Raw genomic sequence first — 25,374 nt, forward strand, 5'->3', positions numbered from 1 at the left:
CCAATGTATCTTGCCAAACTTAGTTTGTTGCAGTATTGGGTAGGCAGCACTGGGGAGGGTTTTGTGATTGCAGTAATGGTGAAGAACACTGCTACTCCTTAGGGCCCCTGTTTCTTGGATTCTTTGCCCAATAGACCATAAAAATGGCTTTGCGGTTTTAGCTAAGATACTAACTTGAATGTATTTATGAAGCTCTCTTCTGCACCAGGCAAGTGCTTCAGCTGCTTATTAGTGAATGATGAGATGGTGATGAGTCATTATGACACAGAAACCATTTGACTCATCAAGTCCATGCCAGACCAGGAAATCAGGGGTTAATCTAATATCTTGATTTTAACTCCTGAATGGCCTGATTTACACAGGGCAAAGGGAGTTATAATCTCTCTATAATTATTTACAGATTGTCTCAGATGGCAATGCTGTCACCTCGGAGTCAGCCCCATTCCGTGATTCAAGCACACCATCTAAGTCTACATTTTAGTGCAGTACTGATAGTGTATTGTACTGTTGGAGGTGCTATCTTTTGGATAAGATATCAAACTAAGGCCCTGTCTACCTATTAATTTAGATACATTAAAGGTCACTTGCAACTGTTCAAAGGTTAGGGTTAGGGTTACTGATAACTTTGCTAATTTTTCTCCCTCAACAAAGAGTCATTCATCTAATCTGGGTAATCCTCTTCCCAAAATGTGAACCAGTCAACTTTAGATAAGAAAGTGCTACATAAATGCAGTTTTGGTTCTACCACGAGCACACCTAGGTTGATTTTGGAGTGGGGTTGTGGATGAGAGATGGTGGCTCGATTCTATTTTCCCCTTATTTATTTTTTTACTTATTTTCTTGTTTTTAATACTTGTGTCATAGCAGACAACTGCCATAAACTGTAGTGATAAAGTACTACATAATTTGAACTGAAGATCATATTTCATTTTACATGACAAAATCCTGTACATATCATCATTCTTTCTGATTCTCAGGTTTGTTTTTTCAATTGCATGTGAAACCAACTTTGAACGAATACATAATTTATATCAGAAAACAATGGATTCAATCATAATTGCATGATCAGCCAATAATTCTTGAAACATTTTTTTGTGGAGTCATAGAGGTCTACAGCACAGAAAAAGGCCCTTTGGCCCATCAAGTCGACGCCGGTAAAACAAGTACCTAACTATTCTAATCCCATTTTCCAGCACTAGGCCCATAGCCTGTATGCCATGGCATTGCAAGTACACATCCAGATACTTCTTAAATGTTATGAGGGTTTCTGTCTCTACCACCCTTTCAGGCAGTGAGTTCCAGAATCCCACCACCCTCTGGGTGAAAAAATTCTTCCTCACATCCCCTCTAAACCTCCTGCCCCTTACCTTAAATCTATGCCCCCTGGTTATTGATCCCTCCACCAAGGGGAAAAGTTCCTTCCTGTCTACCCTATCTATGTCTCTCATAATTTTACACAACTCAGTCATGTCCCGTTCCCCCCAAACCCCCCCCCCCCCCCCCCCCCCCCACCCCACCACCCCACCCCTCAATCTCCTCTGCTCCAGGGAAACTAACCCTATCCAATCCAATAAGTCTATCCAATCTCTCCTCATAACTAAAACTCTCCAGCCCAGGCAACATCTTGGTAAAACTTTCTCTAGTGCAATCACATCCTTCCTATAATGCGGATTCCAGAACTGCACGCAATACTCTAGCTGTGGCCCAACCAGTGTTTTATACAGTTTCAGCATAACCTCGCTGCACTTATATTCTATGCCTCAGCTAATAAAAACAAGTATCGCATATGCCTTCTTAACCTGCCTGTCCCGCCACCTTAAGGGACTGGTGGACCAAGGTCCCTCTGATCCTCGGTACGTCCCAGGGTTTGACCATTCATCATGTATTCCCGTGCCTTGTTTGTCCTGCCCTAGTGCATCACCTCACACTTGTCCGGATTAAATTCCATTTGCCACTGATCAGCCCATCTGACCAGCTCGTCTATATCCTCCTGTAATCTAAGGCTATTCTCCTCACTATTTACCACCCTACCAATTTTCATGTCATCCGCGAGCTTACTGATCAACTTTCCTACATTCAAGTATAAATCGTTTATATATACCACAAACAGCAAGGGACCCAACACCGATCCTTGTGGAACCCCACTGGACACAGGCATCCAGTCACAAAAACACCCCTCGACCATCACCCTCTGCTTCCTGCCACTCAGCCAATTCTGGATCCAATTTGCCAAATTGCCTTGGATCTCATGGGGGACGTTATCAAAAGCCTTGCTGAAATCCAAGTAGACTACTTTTTAATATGTAATGGCTACAACTAATTTAGACATACTCCATTCACCGTGAAACCTCATTTAGCCATCTACACATGCTCAATATTGATGGTTCCAGTTAGTAGGGAATGAGGTGCCCGAACAGGTTTCCCTGTTCCCAAAAGGGAAATGGTTGATGTGTCACAGCAGAACAGCAACACACTCAAGTTTAAAATCCAACTTTTTTGGAATTTATCCTAATTTTTGAAATTCAATGATTGAGGTGGAATCAGGAACCATGGCAGCTATTACTTCAGTCACTGAGGCCCCTTGTTCTAGAATTCCCCTCCTAAACCATTCTGGCACTCTACCTCTCTCTCCCCCTTTAAGGCCATCCTTAAAACGCATCTTCCAAGAACTTGTTCTTTGGCCTGGCTTGGTTTGGCTTCTACATTTAAGTCTGATTATGTCTATGTGAAACATTTTGGATATTTTTCTACATTACTGTCGCTACATAAGTTCAAGAAAATTATGTTCCTGATGCGAGATCAAAACCTGAGGAGTTTATCCAAATTTTGATCTGTGTTTGGATCCTGGAACGTGTTACATGGTATTTAACTTTTTTAATATTTACAGATGTGTACACAAATTGTTGAAGATGGCAGGCAGGTTAAGAACACAATTAAACAGGCATACAAGACCCTGAGCTTTATAAATCATGGTACAGAGTACAAAAGTAAGGAGGTTATGATGAACTTTTACAAAACATTGGTTCAGCCTCAACTTGAATATTATGTCCAATTCTGTATTGCACTTGAGGAAGGATGTGAAGGCTTTAGAAAGGGTGCAAAAAACATTTCCGAGAATGGTTCCAGGGATGAGGGACTTCAGTTACGTGGATAGATTGAAGAACTTTGCAGTTGTTTTCCTGAGAGAATGTTGCGAGGAGGTTGCTAAAGGTGTTAAAAATCATGAGGGTTTTGGACAGAGTAGATAGAGAGAAACTGTTCCATTGGCAGAAGCATCAAGAACCAGAGGACACTGATTTAAGGTGACTGGCAAAAGAATCAAAGGTGAGATGAGGAAATAAAAAAATATGGAGCGAGTGGTTATCATATGGAATGACCTGCCTGCAAGAGTGGTGAAGGCAGACTTAACTGTGGCTTTCAAAATCAAATTGGATAAGCACCTGAAGAAAACAAATTGCATCACTGTGGAGGAGTGGGATTAAAAAAAAGCAAAATACTGCAGATGCCAGCAATCTGAAATAAAAACAGACAGTGCTGGAAAAACTCAGCAGGGCTGGCAACGTCTGAGAGAAATAGAGTTAATGTTTCGAGTCCAATATGACTCTTCTTTGGAACCTTGTGAAGCTGTGGGACTAACTAAACTGTCCTGGCAGAGAGCTGACACAGGCTTGACAGGCCGAATGGCCTGCTTCTGTGATAAATCATTCGATGTTGCTATATAATCTGAGAAGCCTTGGCATTCAGCAATCTCTTACAATCAAATTACAGGCCTGGATTTAGCTGAACGATCCAGGGGTGGTTGCACATTAAAATCTGATATCTCATTGTAAACAAATTATTTTCCACCAGCCACATGAAGGAGTTTGTACTGTGGTCATTCTAACTGGAATCCACCTGTTGGGACTGAATCAAATCCATTCTCAGAAATTCAACCACACATCTCTCCACTCCCTGGTAGCATCAACAGCCTCTGCCATCAACCCATCTCTTCCATCCAATCCCTTCCACCTCCACCTGATTTCCTCCTCCTCCCCTTGGTCGTTTCTTGGCCCAGGAAGGGGGTCAAAGGTCGCCAGCACGAGTCAGGTGATGTTAACACATGACGGCGTCGACCAAGCCTGCTGGCGGCTGAGTTTTGATGGACGTGTGAATAGGCCAATGATAGCACGTGACGGGTGAGAGGGCGGGACACGCGGTGGGGACGGCCAGCCAATAAACGACGAAGTAAGGCCAGGAGGAAGGTGAGGTGAGCTCGGTTGCACGGTGCGGGAGGCTGAGCGCGAGCAGCGCCGAAACTGAGTGCGGCATCGGGCGGCTTCCTCTCTTTCCTTCTGCCTGCCCGAGCCGTGACATGTCCATCCAGTACGTGGACGAGGAGCCGCTGGCTAGCAGCTATGGAGTGGTGGACTCTTTCCCCAAAGACTTCGGCTACGGAGTGGAGGAGGCCGACATGGAAGGCAGCGAGTCGCAGTCTGACAGTAAGCCCCGCATCCTGTTGATGGGCCTCAGACGCAGCGGCAAGTCCTCTATCCAGAAGGTGGTCTTTCATAAGATGTCCCCCAATGAGACCCTCTTCTTAGAGAGCACCAACAAGATCTACAAGGACGACATCTCCAACAGTTCCTTTGTCAACTTCCAGATTTGGGATTTCCCAGGCCAGGTGGACTTCTTCGACCCCACCTTCGACTATGAGATGATCTTCAGGGGCACCGGGGCTCTCATCTTTGTCATTGACGCGCAGGTAAACTGACTGCAGCCCCAGTACTGACTGAGGGCTTTCCCATTGCACAGAGCCGCTTGAAACCAATGATGTCATCTGTTTAAGATGGAGGGGAGGGAGCTGATAACTTGTTTGGGTTTTCATTTCTGTCCCTCTGGTCGTTTTTCACTGCACAAATCTGAACATTTTCAATCAGGTTGTATTATATTGCTTTTAAAAACATCTCCCTCTTGAGCTGTTTGCCTAAGTCACCAAAACATTGAGGCACCTTTTTTTAGCCCAACCATCTTTTGAAGTGACCTAGGATGACCTAACCAAATTGAGGGGGCTTTGCTAGAAGTAAACCTTAAATCTGTTTTTTCACCCAGTGTGGCAGCACATGCTACATTTAGTACAGGTCAGCTTTCACCTATTCTGTTCTCCCATTTGTAAAGGTGATACATGTTTATCTTGTGATTTCCATCAGCTTTTTGGAGGGTTTTGCTTATTTCTTTTAAAGTGGCTTCATTGGTGCATAGATAAAACAACAGGGACAAGGTACACTGTGTGTGAATCAAATTCAGCTTTGTGTTGTTGCAAATTGTGTTGCAATGCAAGTGTGGAATTGCCAAATGAGTCTTTTTATTCATTCATGTGATGTGGTGTTACTGCCAATTTGTTGCTACATCCCTAATTGCTATTGGGCTGAGCTGCTGCCTTGAACTGCTACATTCCAAATGGTGAAGGCACGGTGCTGTTAGATAGGGAGGTCCAGGATTTTGTCCCAATGATGATGGAGCAGCAGTACACTTCCAAGTTAGGATGGTGGCCAAGTTGGAGGTGGTGATGTTCCTGTGTGTCTGCTGCTGTTGTCCTTCTAGGTGATAGAGGTCATGTGCTTTGGGAAGTGCTGTTGGAGAAACCCAGGTAAGTTGCTGCAGTGCATCTTGTGGATGGTATATACTGCCAGTGTTGGAACCTCTGAAATCCAGTGCCTTTGCCCATTTTTGACCATGGCAGAAATAAGGAGTGGAGCTGAGTGGCCCTGGCAGGATACAGGCTGAGCATTGATGAGCAGGTTATTGCTGTGTAACTATGACTTGAAGGCACTGTCGCCACTCCCTTTCATCACTTTTGCTGCTGATTGGGAGTAGGCTAAAGAGGAAGGGCTAGTTATCCCCATTGGATTTGTTGTATTTTTTGTGGACAGGGTATACTTAGGCTGTTTCTTTGTGGATGGGGGTATGCCTGTCTAATTTTTCATTTGTTGGGTAGATGTCAGTGTTGTAGGTGCACTTAAACATCTGGATTTGAGGCTTGGCTAATTCTGGAGCATAGATCTTCAGCCCTACAGTCAAAATGCTGTAAGGGGCTATAAACTTAGCTGTAACCAGCACCCTAAGCTATTTCTTGATATAATATGGGGTGAATTGAATTAGTTGAATTCTGGCATCTGTAAGGTGGCGACTTCAGGAGAAGATAAGAGAGATCATCCATTTGGCATATAGGCTGAGAGAGGTTGCAAATACTTCAACTTTGTTTTTTGTATTCATGTGCTGGACTACTCCATCAGTGAGAATAGAGATATTCATGGAGCCTCCAACCCCATTAGTTGCTTAATTATCCACCACTATTCACCATTGTAGGGCTGATCCATTGGTTGTGCGCCCTCTTAGCTCTAACTGTTACATGCTACTTTGGCTGTTTAGCATTCATGTAGTTCTGTTGTAACTTCATCAGGTTGGCATCGCATTTTTAGGTGTGCCTAATGCTGCCCAATCTATCCTATTTAGCACAGTAGTAGTGCTATGCTGCACAATGGAGAATATCTTCAGTGTGAAGAAAGAACTTCGCATCCACAAGGATAGTGTGGTGGTCAGTTCTACTGATGCTGTCATGGAAGGATTCATTTGGGACAGGTAGATTGGTGAGGACAAGGTCAAGTAAATGTTTCTCCCTTGTGTTGGCTCTCTGACCGCCTGCCATAGACCCAATCTGGCAGCTATGTCCTTCTGGACTCAGCCAGCTTGGTCAGTAGTGGTGCTACCATCCCACTCTTGATGGACATTGAAACACTCCACCTGGAGTGCATTTTGTCTCCTTGCTATCCTCTGTGTTTCTTCCAAGTGTGTTAAACATGGAGGAGTACTCACTTTTATCAGCTGAGCCAGGGCAGTAGCTGCAATTCAGTAAGAGGCTTCCTAGCCCACATTTGACCTGTTGTTATGAGATTTCATGGGGTCTGGACTCAAATCTTGAGGACTCCCAAGGTCATTACCTCCTGAATGTTAACCACTCTTTCAGCACCTGTGGTGGGTCTGCCCTGTGTCCCAGTGATGGGGAGGTATGGTGGAAAGCTATGATTCGGTGAGTGTGATTATGTTAGGCTGTTCCTTAACTCGTCTTTGGGACAGCTCTCCCAACTTTGGCCCCAGTTGTTAGTGAAGAGGGCTCTGCAGTGTTGACTACTCTGGGTGTGCCTTTGTGTCTGAGTCTATTGGCTAGGTCAAGAGGTGTGAGACATCCTCAAACAGATAATGTTTGCACTATAATTGGAATGAAGCAAATTTAATAGATTATTTGTAAAATATCAAATTGCAGAGAGATCCTACCTATCAGCTCTTTAATATTAAAACTGGGAGATCTTACACCCTACACAACGATGACAACTTATTTTTATATAGCACAGCAGGTTTACATTAATAAAATATTCCACGGTGGTTCACAGGTGATTTATAAAACAATGATACTGAGCCACATAAGGAGATATTAGGCCAAATGAGCAAAAGCTTTGTCAGACAGGTGAAGCAGTTAAAATCGGATGTTCAAGAAGCCAGAATTAGATGAGTGTGGATATTTTGGAAGGTTGGTGTCAAGCTTCTTGAATGCTACAAAGATAGAGGGGTGAGGTGGTGGAGTGATTTGTAAACAAAGATGAGAATTTTAAATTCAAGATGTTGACTGTGAGCCAATGTAAGTCAGCAAACATAGGGTTCATAAGTGAACAAGATCCAGGCAGCAAAGTTTTAGGATGAGCTCAAGTTTATGGAGAGTAGAATATGGGAGACCAGCCATGAGTGCATTGGAATAGTCAGGTTTAGAGGTAACAAAGGCAAGCATGGAACTCACTCTGTGAAGATGCAGAACCTGGTTGTATGCTGTCTGAACAATACTGGTCTCATTGGTGCCTGTAGTGTCCTGTGTTAAGCTAAAATTGAACAGCTGCATCCATTCTTTTTGTATTTAGTTGCATCATGGAAACCCTCTTGCTGTGAGGAGAAAAAAAATGCTGTTAATCTATTATGTAATTGTGAAATGCCACATTTTTCACAACTGCTTTCATAATAAGTGATCCATTACTGTGCCACAAGAGGCAGAGGCTGAGAATTCTGTGACAAGTGACTCACCTGACTCCCCAAATCCTGTCCACCATCTACAAGGCGCAAGTCAGGAGTATGATGGAATACTCTGCACTTGCATGGACTAGTGCATCTCCAACAACACTCAAGAAGCTTGACCCCATCCAGGACAAATGCAGCCCACTTGATTGGCACCCCATCCACCGCATTAAACATTCACTCCCTCCACCACCAACGCTCAGTGGCAGCAGTGCAATCATCTACAAGATACATGACAGCCACTCACCAAGGCTCCTTCAACAGCATCTTCCAAACCCAAGACCACTACCATCTAGAAGGACAAGGGAAGCAGATCCATAGGAACACCACCTGTAAGTTGCCCTTCCAGCCATATGTCATCCTGCCTTGAAACTATATCGCTGTTCCTTCAAAGTTGCTGGGTCAGAATCCTGGAACTCCCTAACAGTACTGTCAGTGTACCTACACCATATGGACTGCAGTAGTTCAAGAAAGCAGCTCACCATCACCTTCCAAAGGGCAGTTGGGGGTGGACAATAAATACTTGCCTAGCCAGCAACACCCAGATCTCACGAAAAAATTAAAAAATGTTGCATTACTGTTGGTTTTACAAACAAAATTATATTTCACATTTGTCAAGTAGGATGTGATCAGTCCAGTGATATATCATTTTGAGCATCAAATAACCAGAATATGTCATTGTCTTGTCCTGACACGCATGTAATTTCCTTTTATTACAAATAACCACCTGCTTATTGCAATTTTATTCTTCTGTACACGTCAGCAGCATGTAATCATGGAGCATTTCCCCAAGATGTGTGCTGTAAGTTGGTGGAACAGATGGTAGATAACAGATTTAAAAGGTTTATGCAGCATTTTGTTGGGTTTTGCATATATCTTTGGATTACTCATGAAGTTCAGTCATTCCACTTGGCTTGCATATGCTAATTACTTTGACCTCTTTGTAGCAATGCAGCATTTCATTTAGTTTGTTAGATTTTTTGTCTTTCTCTTGGCTTGCATATGCTAAATACTTTGACCTCTTTGTAGCAATGCAGCATTTCATTTAGTTAGATTTTGTCCTTCTAAGTCCTAAAATTCCCATTTCTTTAATTTTTAAAGAATGGGACATTTAGATGTTTTTAGGAAAAAATTAACAGAAGTTAACACCTTGGCCTTTACATTCTCTCCTGGTTTCTTTATAATAGATGTTGTGTTGCCATAGCAGCAAAAGCAAATCATTAGTTTCCACTTGCACTGATGACACTCAGCTTTACCTCACCAGCATCTTTCTTGACTCCTCTGTTGCTAAAATATCAGACTGCTTATCTGGCATCCAGTGCTGGCTGAGCAGAAATTTCTTCCAATTAAATATTAGGAGGATTGAAGCCAACCTCCAAACTCCATTTGCTAGCCACTGACTCCATCCCTCTCAGCAACGGTCTGAGATGAAACCAGTCTGTTTGCAACCTTGCTCATGTTGTTCTTTCCAGAGTACTTACCCTGGTCCGGCCATTATCGCACTCTGCTTTCTACTCTTAATGTCACCATTAGCGCTTCCTTCAGCTAGTACCACCACCATTAACACCCCTTTGACCTTTTTGTTTGACATCTTTTGCAACCTCTCCTTTGCCTCCACCTATCGCTGGCCTTCTGTCCAGCTCCACCTGCTCCAACCCCCTTAAACAGTATATATTTCACTGCATTTCTACTTCCCTTTAGCTCTAAAGAAGAGTCATTTGGACTCAATGTTAACTGTCTTTCTCTCCACAGATGCTGTCAGACCTGCTGAGCTTATCTAGCATTTTTTGTTTTTGTTGCAGATTTCCAGCATCTGCAGTATTTTGCCTTTTTATCTTTATGTTTGCAACCTTGATGTCTTGTTTGACTGAGATGAGCTTCTGACCACATTCACACCATTACTGAGACCACCTATTTTCACTCGCAACATTGCTCATCTGCTAAAACACTCATTTCATGTCAATATTACTTCTACATTGACTATTTCAATATGCTCTTGACTGGTCTCCCACATTATACACTGTGTAAACTTGAGATCATCCAAAACTCTGCCCATGTCTTAACTTGCACCTAACACCCCTTTGTTCATTGACCTATGTTGGCTCCTCGTCAAACAGTACCTCAGCTTTAAAATTCTTATCCTTATTTTAAAATCCTTCCACGGCCTGGCCGCTCCCTATGCCTGTAATCTCCTCCAGTCCCACAACCCTTCCAGAGATAAAAACAAAAAAACTGCGGATGCTGGAAATCCAAAACAAAAACAGAATTACCTGGAAAAACTCAGGTCTGGCAGCATCGGCGGAGAAGAAAAGAGTTGACGTTTCGAGTCCTCATGACCCTTCGACAGAACTTGAGTTCGAGTCCAAGAAAGAGTTGAAATATAAGCTGGTTTAAAGTGTGTGTGTGTGTTTGTGTGTGTGTGTGTGTGTGTGTGTGTGTGGGGGGGGGGGCGGTGCGGAGAGATAGAGAGAGGTGGGGGTGTGGTTGTAGGGACAAACAAGCAGTGATAGAAGCAGATCATCAAAAGATGCCAATGACAATAGTACAATAGAACACATAGGTGTTAAAGTTAAATATCTAAATGAATGTGCTAATTAAGAATGGATGGTGGGACACTCAAGGTATAGCTCTAATGGGTTTTTTTTATACAATGGAAATAGGTGGGAAAAGGAAAATCTTTATAATTTATTGGAAAAAAAAAGGAAGGGGGAAACAGAAAAGGGGTGGGGATGGGGGACGGAGCTCACGACCTAAAGTCGTTGAATTCAATATTCAGTCCGGAAGACTGTAAAGTCCCTAGTCGGGAAATGAGGTGTTGTTCCTCCAGTTTGCGTTGGGCTTCACTGGAACAATGCAGCAAGCCAAGGACAGACATGTGGGCAAGAGAGCAGGGTGGAGTGTTAAAATGGCAAGCGACAGGGAGGTTTGGGTCATTCTTGCGGACAGACCGCAGGTGTTCTGCAAAGCGGTCGCCCAGTTTACGTTTGGTCTCTCCAATGTAGAGGAGACCACATTGGGAGCAACGAATGCAGTAGACTAAGTTGGGGGAAAATGCAAGTGAAATGCTGCTTCATTTGAAAGGAGTGTTTGGGTCCTTGGACGGTGAGGAGAGAGGAAGTGAAGGGGCAGGTGTTGCATCTTTTGCGTGGGCATGGGGTGGTGCCATAGGAGGGGGTTGAGGAGTAGGGGGCGATGGAGGAGTGGACCAGGGTGTCCCGGAGGGAGCGATCCCTACGGAATGCCGATAAGGGGGGGTGAAGGGAAGATGTGTTTGGTGGTGGCATCATGCTGGAGTTGGTGGAAATGGTGGAGGATGATCCTTTGAATGCGGAGGCTGGTGGGGTGATAAGTGAGGACAAGGGGGACCCTATCATGTTTCTGGGAGGGAGGAGAAGGCGTGAGGGCAGATGCGCGGGAGATGGGCCGGACACGGTTGAGGGCCCTGTCAACGACCGTGGGTGGAAAACCTCGGTTAAGGAAGAAGGAGGACATGTCAGAGGAACTGTTTTTGAATGTAGCATCATCGGAACAGATGCGATGGAGGTGAAGGAACTGAGAGAATGGGATGGAGTCCTTACAGGAAGCGGGGTGTGAGGAACTGTAGTCGAGATAGCTGTGGGAGTCGGTGGGTTTGTAATGGATATTGGTGGACAGTCTATCACCAGAGATTGAGACAGAGAGGTCAAGGAAGGGAAGTGTCAGAGATGGACCACGTGAAAATGATGGAGGGGTGGAGATTGGAAGCAAAATTAATAAATTTTTCCAAGTCCCGACGAGAGCATGAAGCGGCACCGAAGTAATCATCGATGTACCGGAGAAAGAGTTGTGGGAGGGGGCTGGAGTAGGACTGCAACAAGGAATGTTCCACATACCCCATAAAGAGACAGGCATAGCTGGGGCCCATGCGGGTACCCATAGCCACACCTTTTTATTTGGAGGAAGTGAGAGGAGTTGAAGGAGAAATTGTTCAGCGTGAGAACAAGTTCAGCCAGATGGAGGAGAGTAGTGGTGGATGGGGATTGTTCGGGCCTCTGTTCAAGGAAGAAGCTAAGGGCCCTCAGACCATCCTGGTGGGGGATGGAGGTGTAGAGGGATTGGACGTCCATGGTGAAGAGGAAGCGGTTGGGGCCAGGGAACTGGAAATTGTTGATGTGACGTAAGGTGTCAGAGGAATCACGGATGTAGGTGGGAAGGGACTGGACAAGGGGAGAGAGAAGGGAGTCAAGATAATGAGAAATGAGTTCTGTGGGGCAGGAGCAAGCTGAGACAATCGGTCTACCGGGGCAGTTCTGTTTGTGGATTTTGGGTAGGAGATAGAAGCGGGCTGTCCGAGGTTGGGCGACTATCAGGTTGGAAGCTGTGGGAGGGAGATCCCCAGAGGAGATGAGGTCAGTGACAGTCCTGGAAACAATGGCTTGATGTTCAGTGGTGGGGTCATGGTCCAGGGAGAGGTAGGAGGAAGTGTCTGCGAGGAAGTGTCTACCCTTCCAGATACTTGTGCCCAGTCAATTCTGGTCTGTTGGGCATCCCTGATTTTAATCGTCTGTCTGAACCTTGTCTCATACATAAGCTCTCGAATTCCCTCTCTACAACTGTCCACCTCCTTTCTCTTTCAAGACAATCCTTTAAAATGCACCTTTGTCCAAGCCTTGTCATCTGACCCTATATGGCTCAGTATCATATTTCATTTTATAATGTTCCTGTGAAGCACCCTGGGATGGTTTATGTTGAAGGCACTATAAAATATTATTGGTTTTCTAAGGCTTTTCTTTCTATATGTATGTAAATCATTGCTTTTGTTATCAATGAGTTTCGCACCAAATTTTTTGGGTCTCCTGTAATTGAGATAGGGACTTGTATTTTGACTTTGAGTTAGGCCACATTTGCCATTTCTGTTAAGTAGCATCATTTAACATGTCATATTTGCCCTTCCAGTACCAAACTTTGGTCTTGATGTGTCTCAGCAAGTCATCTAGATTTTCTCTTTGTATTTAACTTCCTGATTAGTGTTGGTGCCCATCATGCAGCTGTGCAGGTAGGGGAATTCTTTCATCACTTTCAGATCCTCTCTTGGTTTTTGAAATTAAGGTAGTAGGAGTAGAAGCTGTCAGAAGTAAAACAACTTTAGCTGAAACGTGCAGTTGTTTTAATAATTAAACATTTTCAACATGCTGGTTCAGGCTTTGGAATATATCAGACTATCTGTGATCTGTTCCTAATTGTACTCTTGATCTCTGACATTCTATTTCTGAATATGAAATGTAGATGGTAAAGAGAGTTACCAGGTTTCATTGCAACTTAACGCTTCAACATTTTTCTGGTAAACTGAGTGATACATTATTTGGTTTTACAATTAGACCGTACTACATTTTTAAGTCATTTCATGATTCTAAATAGTTTCTTTACCAGAGCAATTTGAATTGTGCAGCAATTTGAACTAACTGAAGTGAATAGCCAGGAAATTGGGAACCTAGTGCTAAAAAGAATCATCACTTTGCATTAGGGTACTTGAATCAAGAGCAGACTATAATGTTGCCAGCATAAGTTTTTTTTTTTCTTCTTAATAGAAGCACCTTTTTTGTATCATCTAGTTTTCACTTAAGAGTTTGCTTGTACCACCATTCCATTCTGTCTCTGAGATAAGCTGATAATCAGAAGAAAACACTCTAACTGACTGTTTTAAGTTCATAAATGGAGGTCAGTGATGTGAACAGTTGTCTGTCTCTTGCACTGATTTGTAAATGGTGCCAGCAGTGTAACTGCCAATAAAGGGGTACTGGATTGGAATGCTAGGACAATGCATCCATCTGGAAATTATATTGGAGTGTTGCGTTCTCTGATGACTACATTGAATAAGTATAAGTAGCTATATCTAGCTACTTCTCTGCTTCCCCAGATTTGGTAAACATTTCTCGGTATAGTATCTTTATTCATATTTTATTACACGTGAAATGAGTCGTTGATTCTAGCAGCATTAAGTTACTTTATTCCTTTTACTCTTCATTTTGTTGCACCTGTTGTGTGAGTCAACATTACTCCAGTACTATGAATCTGAGTTTGTGGTTACATGAATCTCCGCTTCAGGAAGGATAGTTTATTGAATGAGTCAATTAATTCTCTTTGTATTTCTCAATCTTTATACTGTAGTTTGTGTTGCTGCACCAAGTTGCAGTATAACACTCCTGACTTTGGAAAGAAGTAGTGAGATCACTCACGAGGCAGTCGCACAATTATAATGCATTAAAATACATTTTCTGACCAAGTAGAGACCAGAGGCAACTTAAATGAAGGTAAGTGTGTTATCTTGTCTGAATGAGTTGAGACAGATGATGTCATTGGAACAGAGGACGTAGGAGCAGTCAAGAAAAGAACAAAGTACAGCACAGGAACAGGCTGTTCGGCCCTCTAGGCCTGTGCTGATCCCATTGCCTGTCAGCTAAAACATTTTGCACTACCGGGGTCCGTATCCCTCTATTCCCTCCTATTTGTGTATTTGTCAAGCTACCTCTTAAACACTGCTATCGTACCTGCTTCCACCACCTCCTCTGGCAGCGAATTCCAGACACTCATTACCCTCTGCGTTTTTAAAAAAAAAAACTTGCCCCGCACATCTCCTCCTTTAGTTTTCTCCTCTCACCTTAAATCTATGTCCCCTAGTAATTGACTCTTCCGCCCTGGGAAAAAGCTTCTGACTATCTACTCTGTCCATGCCATTCATAATTTTGTAAACTTCTATCAAGTCGCCCCTCAATCTCTGTCGCTCTAGTGAGAACAATCTGAGTTTCTCCAACCTCTCCTCATAGCTAATGACCTCCAGACCAGGCAGCATCCTGGTAAACCTCCTCTGCACCCTCCAACGCCATCATATCCTTCTGGTAATGTGGTGACCAGAATTGCAGGCAATATTCCAAGTGTGGCCTAACCAAGGTTCTATGCAGCTGCAGCATGACTTCCCAGCTTTTACACTCAATTCCCCTGCCAATGAAGGCAAGCATGCCATATGCCTTTCTGACTACCTTATTCACCTGCGTTGCCACTTTCAGTGACCTGTGGACCTGTACACCCAGATCCCTCTGCCCGTCGATGCACTTAAGGGTTCTGCCATTTACTGTGTAATTCCTGCCTGTATTAGACCTTCCAAAATGCATTACCTCGCATTTGTCCGAATTAAACTCCATCTGCCATTTCTCCGCCCAAGTCTCCAACCGATCTATATCCCGTTGTATCATTTGACAATCCTCTTCACTGTCTGCAACTCTTCCAACCTTAGTGTCGTCTGCAAACTTACTAATTAACCTAGTTACATTTTCCTCAATCATTTATGTATACCACAAACAAAGGTCCCAGCACTGATCCCTGGGGAACTCTAGTCACAGCTCTCCATTCAGAAAAGCACCCTTCCACTGCTACCCTCTATCTTCTATGACCAAGCCAATTCTGTATCCATCTTGCCGGCCCACCTCTGATCCCGTGCGACTTTACCTTCTCTACTAGTCTGCCATGAGGTACCTTGTCAAAGGCCTTACTGAAATCCATGTATATAACATCCACTGCCCTTCCATCGTCGATCATCTTTGCCACTTCCTCGAAAAACTCGATCAAGTTAGTGAGACATGACCTCCCCTTCACAAAACCATGCTACCTCTCACTAATATGCCATTTGCTTCCAAATGATAGTAAATCCTGTCATGAAGAATCTTCTCCATTAATTTCCCTACCACTGATGTAAGGCTCACTGGCCTGTAATTTCCTGGATTATCCCTGCTACCCTTCTTAAACAATGGAACAACATTGGCCATTCTCCAGTCCTCTGGGACCTCATGAGGATATAAGGATTTCTGTCAAGGCCCCAGCAATCTCCTCCCTTGCCTCCCTCAGTACTCTGGGGTAGATCTCATCTGGCCCTGGGGACTTATCCACCTTTTAATATTCTTCAAGACGCCTAACACCTCTTTGATCTCAACATGTTCCAGGCTATCTACCCACTCTCTTCCCTAGACAAATTGACTGCTAAGTCCTTCTCTTTGGTGAATACTGATGAGAAGTATTCATTTAGTATCTCTCCCATTTCTTCTGGCTCCACACAGATTCCCACCTCTGTCCCTGAGTGGGCCTACCCTTTCCCTGGCTACCCTCTTGCTTTTTACATATGTATAGAAGGCCTTGGGATTTTCCTTAATCCTGGTTGTCAGTGACTTTTCATGACCCCTTTTAGCCCTCCTGACTCCTTCCTTAAGATTCTTCCTACTTTCTTTGTATTCTCCACGGGCTTCAACTGTTCCCAGCCTTCTAGCCCTTACGAATGCTTCCCTTTTTCTTTTTGACTAATCTCACTATCTTTCGTTATCCAAGGTTCCTGAAACTTGCAATGCTTATCCTTTATCCTAGCAGGAACATGCCGGTCCTGAATTCTTATCAACTGACGTTTGAAAGCCACATGTCAGTTGTTTATTTGCCCTCAAACATCTGCCTCAAGTCTAGATTCCTTAGTTCCTGCCTAATATTGTTATAATTAGCCTTCCCCCCCAATTAAGCACCTTAACCCGAGGACTCCTGTTATCCTTATCCACCAGTACCTTGAAACTTACTGAATTATGGTCACTTTTTTCCCAAAATGCTCTCCTACTGAAACTTCGACCACCTGGCTGGGTTCATTCCCTAATACCGGGTCCAGTATTGCCCCTTCCCTAGTTGGACTATCTACACAGTCCATTTAAGCCTTCCCCGCCATTCAATAAGACCATGGCTGGTCTGGTTGGGCCTCACTCCACTTTTTTCTATCGATCTGTCTTCTCCGCACCCCCCCCTCCACATAACCCTGGACCCCCTTGTCTAAAAACTTGTCTAACTTTACCTTGAATAAATTCAATGACCCAGCTGCCACTGGTTTCTGAGGAAGAAAATTCCACCTAGTAACAACCCTTTTGAGAGAGAACATTTCTCGTCATTTCTGTCTTAGACCTTTTATTCTCAAACTGTGTCCCCTGGTTTTAGTCTCTGTCACAAGTGGAAACATCCTCCTGGTATCTACTCTATCAGATCCCCTCAGGGTCTTACGTTTCAATAAAATCACCTCTCATTCTTCTAAATTCCGATAGGTATAGACCCAACCTTTTGTCATATGATAAGCCTCTCATCCCAGGAATGAGTTGAATTAACCTTCTCTGAAATGCTTCTAACGCAATGACACCTTTTTTTTTCAAATAAGGAGATCCAAACTGTGCACAGTTGTAGTCTCACCGAAGCCTTGTACATCTGCAGTAAAACTTCCCACTCTCTTATTGCAAGGAGAATGGAATATAAGTGCCAACATTCCATTTGCCTTCCTAATCACTTGCTGTGCCTGCATACTAACTTCTTGTGATTCATGCACCAGGACACCCGGTTCTGTCTGTACCACCAAGTTCTGCAATCTCTCTCCACTTAAATAGTATACTGCTTTTCTATTTTTCGTGCCAAAGTGGACAAGTTTGCATTTTCCCTCATTATACTCCATCTGCCAAAATTTTGCCTGCTCACTTAACCTATCTAACATATATCCCTTTGCAGACTCTTTACCTGCACTTGACAACTACTTTCCTACCTATCTTGGTGTCATTGGCAAATTTAGCTACCATACACTCGGTCCCATCATCCAAATTATTGGGTTCCTCTGACATGTAAAAGAAACTGTATAAATTTTAAAATGTTATTGCTTATTGCTATTTTTTATTTTTAAACTGGACTTTTTCTCCAGAATAAAAGAATTCACTTCTCAGTTTCTGGAATGTCACACTTATTAAGCCTAGGGAACTACTAACAGACAACCTGGGACTGTTCAGACCAATTTCAAAGGGAGCTGCAGGAATCCCATTTGCATTTGGTAAGCTAATCTTGCTCGCAGAGTTATTGGTCTACTGAGAGCATGGCTTCCCAAGCGCCAGCCTCTCAACATAAATGGTGCCCCTTTCAACCCATAATGGCTGAGACATTCAGTCCTGAAATGAGAGCCAATTCCAGATGTTGGATAAATATCCCTTATGAAGTCATTGTGGAGGAGGAAGGTCACATGATCCAAGAATCTGGCCGCTGGAACAGTTTAATATTACATTTCTGGGTTGCACACCCAGTTTGCTGTTTTACCATCTGACTGGAAAGCCATAAAGAAGTAGGTTGTGTCCAGACAGGACAGCCGGCCCATCTAACCTGTCTCTGCTGGAAGATTTTGTACCATCACCTATAGAATCGACTCAATCTCCGCATGCCCAGTTCATCTTGCAATATCAACCTGGAAAGGCAAACCTTACAACACTGGTCTCCAGCCACCTGAGCACGAAACGTCTATGTGAAAGAATTCCTCATTGGACCCTACTTTTGGACTCTGGAACTCATGTGAGCCAATGTTTAGTTTTCTGTGGTCCTGGTACTGTAAATGTCTTTATCTCTCTTTTTCACCCCCCCACCACAGTGTGAATGTGAAATGGGATATTGTGGACAATTCTTTCGTGGATTTTGAACGTGTGAAACAAGTTAACTTGAGTTAACCCTAACTCAAGTTTGCTGTGGATTATTAGTTAAATTGGACCACACAAAAATTAAGAGGTTAGCAAAAAAAATGCCACTGCTTATTCTTTAAAATAAACTAATTCAAAACACCTGCTTATAGATAATTGATAAGAGGAAAACTGCTGTTTGAACTGACCTCCCTCCTGTCCGTAACAAAATCATTGATAGAGTCATAGTCATAGAGGTCTACAGCACAGAAAAAGGCCCTCTAGCCCATCGAGTCTGTGCCAGTCAAACGCTATTCTAATCCCATTTTCTAGCAGTAGGCCCACAGCCTTGTATGCCATCCATTGCACGTGCACATCCAAATACTTTTAAATGTTATGAGGGTTTCTGTCTCTACCACCTTTTCATGCAGTGAGTTTGAGATTCCCACCACCCTCTGGGTAGATTGTAAATAGTTTGAGACCCCAGCACTGATCCCTGTGGCGCTCTACTTGTCATGGCTTGCCAACCCAAAAAAGACCCATTTATTTCTACCCTCTGCTTCCTTTTAGCTAGCCAATCCTTTATCCATGCCAATTTGTTACCCCCTACACCATGTAATTTTATTTTCTGTAGTAACCTTTGATATGGCACCTTATCAAGTATCTTCTGGAAATCCAAGTGCACCACATCTACAGGTTCCCCTTTTATCCACCTTGTTACTTCAAAAAGCTCTAACAAATTCATTAAAAATGATTTCCCTTTCACAAACTCATGTTGATGCTGCCTGATCAAATTATGATTTAAGTATCCTGATATGACCTCCTTAATAATGGATTCTAGCAATTTTCCTATTAAGGTGTTAGGCTAACAGGCCTATAATTTCCTGCTTTCTGCCTTCCCACCCTGCCATTTTCTTGAATAAAGGTGTAACATTAGCTATTTTCCAATCCTCTGGCACCCTTTTCAGAATCCAAGGAATTTTGGAAGATTATAACCAATGCATCTACTATCTCTGCAACTACTTCTTTTAAGACCTTAGGATGCAGGCCACCTGGTCCTGGGGACTTGTCAGCCTTTAGGTCTGCCCAGCATCTTTTTCCCTAGTGATGGTGATAAAGTTCCTTCCTCCTGTTTGCCTCTTGATTTTCAAGTATGTTTGGGGAGTTTTCTAAGTCTTATACAGTGAAGACACAAAATACTGTTCAATCTGTCAGTATTCTGAACTAACTCTGCAAATGTACAAAAAAGTATCATAGCTTGACTTCATGACCTCTAACAATAGGCTTCTGATGGCATTGCAAGCAGAAATGGCTCAACTGTAGCATATGCCTTTGCTTACATTGCTTCTGCTTTGTTATTCCCAGACCTCTTTCTTTCATGTGATGTTAGCAATTACCTGCTGTTTATTCCCCATCCTGCCTTGGGCTTTGCTCCTTGTATATGATACATCTAAGGTTTGGGTCATTTGGTCTCTGGTGCATTTGCAAGTGCAGCTTCACAGCTGGTGTGAACTAGCTTCACTTTAGACTGAACATGTTCATATACAATTCACATTCCACATCAAATTCCAGGGAATGCCCCGTTCTAGTGTCAGCCTATCACAGCATTTGGGTCTATTTTATAATAAAAGCAACTCATATCTATTATGCCTTTTATTGTAATAAAATGTCCCAAGTGGCTTCATAAGAGCATTGACATTGAGCTATGTAAGGAGATGCTCAGATACTTGATCATGTGACCAAAGACTTGGTCAAAGATCTAAAGTTTTGAGAAGTGTTTTAAAGGGGGAAAGTGAGGTGGTGAGGTATAGGAAGGGTATTCCAGAGCTTGGGGCCTAGGCAACTGAAGTCATGATCTCCCATGGTGGAGCGATTAAAATTGGGGATACTCAAGAGGCTAGAATTAGAGGAGCCTAGATATGAGGGTTGTGGGGATTGAGATAGAGGTGGCCTGAAGCCATGAAGGGATTTAAAAACAAGGATGAGAATTTTAAAATCAAGACATTGACCTAGACTGATTCCAAGTCAAGCAGCAAGCACAGGGGTGGTTGGCGAACGGGATTTGTTGCGAGTTAAGACACAGGTAGCAAAATTTTGGATGAATACAACTTTCTGGCAGGTAGAGTTTGTGAGACAGCCAGGAGTTCATTGAACAGTTAAGCCTAGAGGTTACAATGACATAAATGAGGGTTTCAGCAACCAATGAATTGAAACGGATCCTAAGTTTGGCAATGATACAGAGGTCTTAAGTGATGCTTAGATTATAGGTGGTCTTAGTGATGACATGAATATATGGCTGAAGCTCATCTTGGGATCAAATATGACACCAACATTGCAAACTGTTTTTGTCTCAGGTTGCTGCCAGGGAGAGGGATGTAGTTAGTAACTAGGGAACAGAGTTTGGAGTGAGGACCAATATTAATTTCTTCCCAACAATCAATTGGAGAAAATTTCTGCTCATCCAATACTGGATATCAGATAAGCAGTCTGATAATTCAGCAACCGCGGAGGAGTGGAGAAAGATGGTGGTGAGGTTGAGCTGGATGTCATCAGCTGTGATAACTGACTGTGCTTTTGGATGTTGTCACCAAGGAGCTGCATTTAGTTGAGATATAGGAGAGGTCGAAGGATAGATCCTTGGGGGACGCCAGAGGTAATTGTGCAGGAGCAGGAAGAGAAGCCAGTGTAAGTGATTCTCTGGCTATGATTAGATTAAAATGGAACCAGAACCACCCAGCGGGACGACATTGGAGAGGCATTGAGGAGGATGATGTGGTCAATCCTGTCAAAGGCTGCAGAGAGGTAGAGAAGCATACGGAGGGATTGTGCACCTTTGACACCGTCATAGGGTATCATTTGTGACTTCGATAAGAACTGGAAACCTGATTGGAGGCATTTAAATATGAAGTTTCAGAAAAGTGAGCATCGCCTTGAGAGTTAACAACATGTTCAAGGACTTTGGAGAGGAAGGGGAGGTTGGAGGTGCAGTAGTTTGCAAAGACGGTGTGGTCAAGGTATGGTTTTTTTTTGAGAGAGGTGATTTTTTGAAAGGAGAGGAACAACGCCTGAAGAGAACTTTTAACAATATCAGCTAACAGGGATTGGGAGAGGAAGCTAGGTGGTCAGCAGTTTAGCTGGGAATAGGGTCGAGGGAGCAGGAGTTGGGTCTCTTGGACAGTGGATGTCTAAATTTAGTTGCTTGCAATATCCTTTCAAATCTGCGGCCTTTGGACTTAAGGGAGCAGAGATAAGGTCTGGACCGGGTGGACGGCCAGGGTGAGAGAGTAAGTAGTGAGCAACTGCGGGTTTAGTGCAAAATCCTAATTTACAAATGCACCCTTGTGGGCTTAAAGCCTGCTCCTGGGCTTCTGTTTAACATCCTGTGTGCAAAGACACTGAATTTTCCAAGTATTTGTAAATTTACCAATTTCACAATATCAGATGTGTAACATTTCCAAAACAGTCTCTCATATTTAAATCAATATGTTGACAAAATGTTTAGTTGACTAGTACTTTTTACCTGCCTATTAAGTTGGTCATAATGGTTAGACTCCTTGGAGTAAAACATTTTCCCCCCCTTAAATTGTTACCTTAGTTTTCATTTTAGGAAATTTCAAATAAATTGTATCCCACCTGCAGGCACAAAATTGTAGATTTATGGTTGGGCATCCTCCTTGCTCTTTTTCTTTCGATCCCTCCTGCACTTGCACTCTGAGCTCCAGTTTTTGCAGTGCTGTTTAGAGAGTAACATGCAAGGAACTGTCTGGTATGCTTTCCTCTAAATCGGAAAGAATGTAGGGGTCAGCAGAACTAATTAATACAAATGCTGAGGATTTGAAAGGCACCAATTGCAAGCTCTCCAGATAAAGCGTATATTTGATTTGATACAGAAAAGATTAATTGTTGCTATCTTTTTGGTTTAGTAGTTTAACTCATTTACAAACGTACTTTTTATGTGGATGGTGATCATACTAACATGAGTTAGGAGCAGGATTAGGCCACTCGGCCCTTCGAGCTGATCTGATTGTAACCTCCCGCCCAACACCTTTTTTACCACCTCGTTTATCAAGAATCAATCTACCTCTGCCTTAAACATTCAAAGACTCTGCTTCCATTGCCTTTTGAGGAAGATACTCTGCCCTCAGAAAATTTCTTCTCCTCTCTGTCTTAAGTAAAACTTTCTTTATCTTATCAACATTTAAAAAGAAACTCCTTGATTAACTTGCCTTGCTTAAAAAGCAAGCTTTGCTCTTCAGTACAGCGCAGCTGTGAGAGAATTACAGTGAATGTTAGTTGCAAGATTTGGAAGGATTTGCATCACTTGGGTGTTTAACAATCATACCCAAGAATTAAGACTTGTAAGGTGTTGGTATAATTTTTTGTTGTTTCAATCTTATTTAGAGCAACCTTCAATTCATTTATGAAACAAACATCCACACCTTCAAAATGTCAATTCAATTTACATTTGATACCCCAATTGGAGGAAAAATGCGGATCCAATTTCTTCTGCGGGGAGGTGCTTTCCCAACCACACCGTTTCTCTGCCCCTGCCCCCCACTTCCTTTAGGTATCAGGCCTTAAGAGGGGGTTGGCAACCATGGACTTGCATTGGATTGGTCCATGATTATGCTTGGCAAAGTACGGCAGTGGCTTGTCATTACCTTCTACAGTTTGACTGACCAGGAAACTCTCCTGCTCTCACCATCAGACATATTGGGAAGATTTACAAGCTGAGAATCCTTTTTGGCCACATAAGAAGGCACCTTCTGTGGCCATCAAGTCCTGAAGTGGGACTTGAGCCTGGAGCTTATAGCCCAGTGGTAGGGACACTACAAATTGTGCCACAAGATCTCTGCCTCCCAACCCTATCAGTATTAAATAAACTGAGCTGTGAATTTTTAAAATACTGATCCATGTGGTGAGTTGCATTGCTCTTGCACCACGAGGTGCTGGTTTTCACAGAAGAGTTGATGAAATCCAGGATCACATTCATTAGGTGCATAAGGAGGCCATTCAGCCCATCAAGTTTGCATTGGCTCTCTGAAGGAGCATTCTGCCTAGTCCCCTGCCTTATTCCTGTAACCTTGCATGTTCTCTGTGATAGCGATCCAGTTCCCTTTTTGAATACCTTGATCAAATCTGCCTTCAGCACCCTTTCAAATTCGTTCCAGACTCCAACTGCCTTCTGGGCGACAAAATTTTTCCCCAATGTTATCACTCCTTTTGCCAAATAATTTGAATGTGTCCTCTAGTTCTTGATGCTGTCTTGAGTGGGAACAGTATCTCACTATTTACCTTGTCCATACCCCTCAGGATCTTGAATACCTCTATCATGTCTCCTGTCAGCTTTCTTTTCCCCAAGGAAAGCAGTCCCAATCTCTCCAATATATCTTCATAACTACAGTCCTTTTTATCCCTGGAATCATTCTTGTGAATGTCCTCTGTAGCCTTTCCAATCCCTTCTCAGCCTTAAGTATGGTGCCCAGATCTGGACACAGTACTCCAGGTACAGCCTATTGTCTTATACAAGTTCAATATGACCTCAACAAAAACAGAGTTACCTGGAAAAACTCAGCAGGTCTGGCAGCATCGGCGGAGAAGAAAAGAGTTGATGTTTCGAGTCCTCATGACCCTTCGACAGAACTTGAGTTCGAGTCCAAGAAAGAGTTGAAATATAACCTGGTTTAAGGTGTGTGTGTGTGTGTGTGTGTGTGGGGGGCGGAGAGATAGAGAGGTGGAGGGGGGGTGGTGTGGTTGTAGGGACAAACAAGCAGTGATAGAAGCAGATCATCAAAAGATGTCAACGACAATAGTACAATAGAACACATAGGTGTTAAAGTTGGTGATATTATCTAAACGAATGTGCTAATTAAGATTGGATGGTAGGGCACTCAAGGTATAGCTCTAGTGGAGGTTTTTTTTTATAATGGAAATAGGTGGGAAAAGGAAAATCTTTATAATTTATTGGAAAAAAAAAGGAAGGGGGAAACAGGGGGTGGGGATGGGGGAGGGAGCTCACGACCTAAAGTTGTTGAATTCAATATTCAGTCCGGAAGGCTGTAAAGTGCCTAGTCGGAAGATGAGGTGTTGTTCCTCCAGTTTGCGTTGGGCTTCCCTGGAACAATGCAGCAAGCCAAGGACAGACATGTGGGCAAGAGAGCAGGGTGGAGTGTTAAAATGGCAAGCGACAGGGAGGTTTGGGTCATTCTTGCGGACAGACCGCAGGTGTTCTGCAAAGCGGTCGCCCAGTTTACGTTTGGTCTCTCCAATGTAGAGGAGACCACATTGGGAGCAACGAATGCAGTAGACTAAGTTGGGGGAAATGCAAGTGAAATGCTGCTTCACTTGAAAGGAGTGTTTGGGTCCTTGGACGGTGAGGAGAGAGGAAGTGAAGGGGCAGGTGTTGCATCTTTTGCGTGGGCATGGGGTGGTGCCATAGGAGGGGGTTGAGGAGTAGGGGGCGATGGAGGAGTGGACCAGGGTGTCCCGGAGGGAGCGATCCCTACGGAATGCCGACAGTGGGGGTGAAGGGAAGATGTGTTTGGTGGTGGCATCATGCTGGAGTTGGCGGAAATGGTGGAGGATGATCCTTTGAATGCGGAGGCTGGTGGGGTGATAAGTGAGGACAAGGGGGACCCTATCATGTTTCTGGGATGGAGGAGAAGGCGTGAGGGCGGATGACCTGACCTCCTTACTCTTGTACTCAATGCCTTTTTTTTATTCATTCACGGGACGTGGGCTTCGCTGGTTGGGACAGCATTTATTGCCCATCCCTAGTTGCCCTTGAAAGTGGTGGTGAGCTGCC

At 43.5% G+C, this 25,374-nt stretch overlaps 1 protein-coding gene across 1 annotated transcript in view; it reads left to right on the forward strand.

The window, feature by feature from the left end:
• The first annotated feature begins 4,229 nt into the window (after positions 1 to 4,229).
• The window catches only part of rragca (Ras-related GTP binding Ca), a 51,313-nt gene continuing 30,168 nt past the window's right edge, over positions 4,230 to 25,374 (forward strand). The window contains exon 1 of the mRNA XM_041213168.1: positions 4,230 to 4,741. Coding sequence (XP_041069102.1) covers positions 4,352 to 4,741 — 390 coding nt within the window. The 5' untranslated portion in view covers positions 4,230 to 4,351. The remainder of the gene's footprint in view (positions 4,742 to 25,374) is intronic.

The sequence above is a fragment of the Carcharodon carcharias genome, chromosome 19 (assembly GCF_017639515.1).
Source record: "Carcharodon carcharias isolate sCarCar2 chromosome 19, sCarCar2.pri, whole genome shotgun sequence".
Lineage (NCBI taxonomy): Eukaryota > Metazoa > Chordata > Chondrichthyes > Lamniformes > Lamnidae > Carcharodon > Carcharodon carcharias.